Source organism: Oratosquilla oratoria, chromosome 2, assembly GCF_046742065.1.
Source record: "Oratosquilla oratoria isolate Oo_2021 chromosome 2, ASM4674206v1, whole genome shotgun sequence".
Lineage (NCBI taxonomy): Eukaryota > Metazoa > Arthropoda > Malacostraca > Stomatopoda > Squillidae > Oratosquilla > Oratosquilla oratoria.
Genome location: NC_134778.1, coordinates 17,196,549 through 17,198,978, shown reverse-complemented (window position 1 = coordinate 17,198,978; position 2,430 = coordinate 17,196,549). Strand labels below are relative to the sequence as shown.

At 54.5% G+C, this 2,430-nt stretch overlaps 1 protein-coding gene across 1 annotated transcript in view; it reads left to right on the top strand.

Annotated features, from left to right (window-relative positions):
• The first annotated feature begins 917 nt into the window (after nt 1-917).
• LOC143037366 (uncharacterized) overlaps nt 918-2,430 on the top strand; it is a 240,280-nt gene continuing 238,767 nt past the window's right edge. The window contains exon 1 of the mRNA XM_076205506.1: nt 918-1,956. Coding sequence (XP_076061621.1) covers nt 1,039-1,956 — 918 coding nt within the window. The 5' untranslated portion in view covers nt 918-1,038. The remainder of the gene's footprint in view (nt 1,957-2,430) is intronic.

The window sequence follows — 2,430 nt, the reverse complement described above, 5'->3', positions numbered from 1 at the left end:
CTACTACTACTACTACTACTACTACTACTACTACTACTACTACTACTACTACTACTACTACCACCACCATCGCTCTAGCTGGAAGTTCATTTCCTTCGCCAACTACCCGGTTACCGAAGTTGTTTAACCGAAGACCTTTCAAGCAAACCAAAACGCTGATAACCGTTGGTATAGATACTACTGGGTAATCAAGGCTCTACTTGTATGGTATTGGTATTAAGTGAGCGCAAGTTCTCCTCAATTAGAAACATTGACGGTAATAGTATCGGTAATGGTCTTAGTATAGGAGTTTGTGTGTTGGTTCTTGTCGACGGGACGTCGTGGGTGAGGGAGGGAGAGTGAGGAAATGGTCTTACAAACCAAACAATGATGTATTCCTTCCTCTCCGCAGTTTCCCTCCTAATCGTTCCCGTGAGACTATGAGTATAAAAAAAGAAGAAGAAAAAAACATGAGCGTTATCTCTCACGGGCATCCCATGGTCCCCACTTCGAATCTCACAAGCTCCCACCAACCCGACCCCCACCCCCACCCCCACCCCTCACGATCTTAGTCGTTGTCGTCGTCGTCGTCGTCGTCGTCGTCGTCGTCGTCGTTGGGCGGTCTGTCTCTACGAGTCGCTAATTCGCCGGGACCATGGCCAATGGAACAACGTGATGGCAACTGGAAGAATTTCTTGGGTCCGTAAACGGTGCTTTGCGCACACAAACACGAGATTCGTCAGTCGCATCTCTGTATTGATCTGTTCCTTCGTGTTCGTTTCCCTGCCCGCGGCTACGGCTTCACCGGGACTCCGGCTACCCGTCCTTGGGGGAACTGCCCTCGGCGTTATCCGCTCGCGTCCGTGAAGACCGGTCTTCCTGAGCGTGCGAAGAAGGGCGGGAAGGGTGTCGCACCCCGTTGACGTTACCGTAACTCGTCTGTGTTCCTGGAGCGAGGCGGCGCGTCGGAGACGGCGTGAGCAGCAGCAGCACCCGGGCAAGCGGCAGGACCGAGGACAGGCCAGCGTGGAGTGTGGGGACGCGAGGCGTAGAAGAGGCATGTGGGGCTCCGTGCTCGTGGGTATAATCGTGGTGGCCACAGTGCGGGAGGGGTGCCAAGCGGCAAGCGAACCCCCCCAAAACACGCAGGAGGCGCTGAAGGAGGCGACGCGGGATGCTTTGATGCTGAGGGACCACGACGATGCTGGCAAGGAGGAAGAGGCGGTTGCAGCCGTGGCGGCCGCGGCGGCAGGAGCCGCTGAGGCCAGCACGACTACGAGAACTGTCGATGGGACTTCCACGACCGAGGACGATGATCGTAGTAAGACGCCCATTCGGGAGGAACTCAACCGCCTCCTAAGCGAGCTGAAGGAAGTGGTCGGGGTGCTACGCATGATGCGGCGCGAGAATAGCCAGCTAGCCAGCAGCGTCACTGAGATCACGTCTTCCGTCCGCGAGATGAACGGCAACATCAAGAAGAAGGTCCGCAAGCTGTCCAAGTCCCTGAACAAGAACAGCCACCACCGGAAGGTCAAGGACAGCCTTCGCTCGCTACAACGCGACCACGAACTCATCCTGCAGGCCATGAACACGAGCTGCCGAGGCCTCAACCTGTCGGCCCTCGAGAGCAAGAGCCGGTCCGAGGACTCCTCAGAGTCGCCGAGTTCGAAGGTGTCGTCTGACGACGACGACGAAGCTGTCAACGAGACCTCGTCAGAGGTGCCGTCGTCCTCCCACATGGAATCGGAGAGCGTCAACCAGATCCCCGAACTGGTGGTAGATCCTCCTCCAGGCTCCTCCTCGAGTGGTAAGGAGGATAGCAAGGGTTCCTCTGCTTCAGGAGGCGAGTCCGATTCAATGGCGTCTACGACTACCCCGTCGCCTCCTCTGCCAGAGCATTGTACGGAGGTCCTGCAGAGGGGAAACTACACTTCTGGGGTATACCTGATCCAGCCCAAGGGTCTGGAACCACATAAGGTAAGACGATCTTCCCCGCAGACGACCATCCGTCCGTCGTTTCGTTTTCTGGTCCATCGCCATCATTTCGTTGCCATGTTTAGCACACACGAACACGCACACACACGCATGAACACGCACGCACACACATAAACACACACACGCACACACACACACAAACGCACACACACACATACACATACACATACACACGTATTATGCATGCATACATATTACACGAGATAGTGCAATAACATTCTTTTGTAAGTCTTCCTGGTGTCATTGGAGGGTGATTTTATTCCCTTTATTCTTGTTTTGGTCGCTGCAAATGCACTCTGGTTCCTGTGTGCCTATTTCACTTTTTAACCAGCGCGTCGTTTAAGACAGAATACATATCTTACTTCATTCGTGTATATTGGCGAACTGCATATCGCATAGCTTCGCAGCGCTACCTACGTTCCTTCCACTCTCACACGTGCGTCTGTCTGTCTGTCT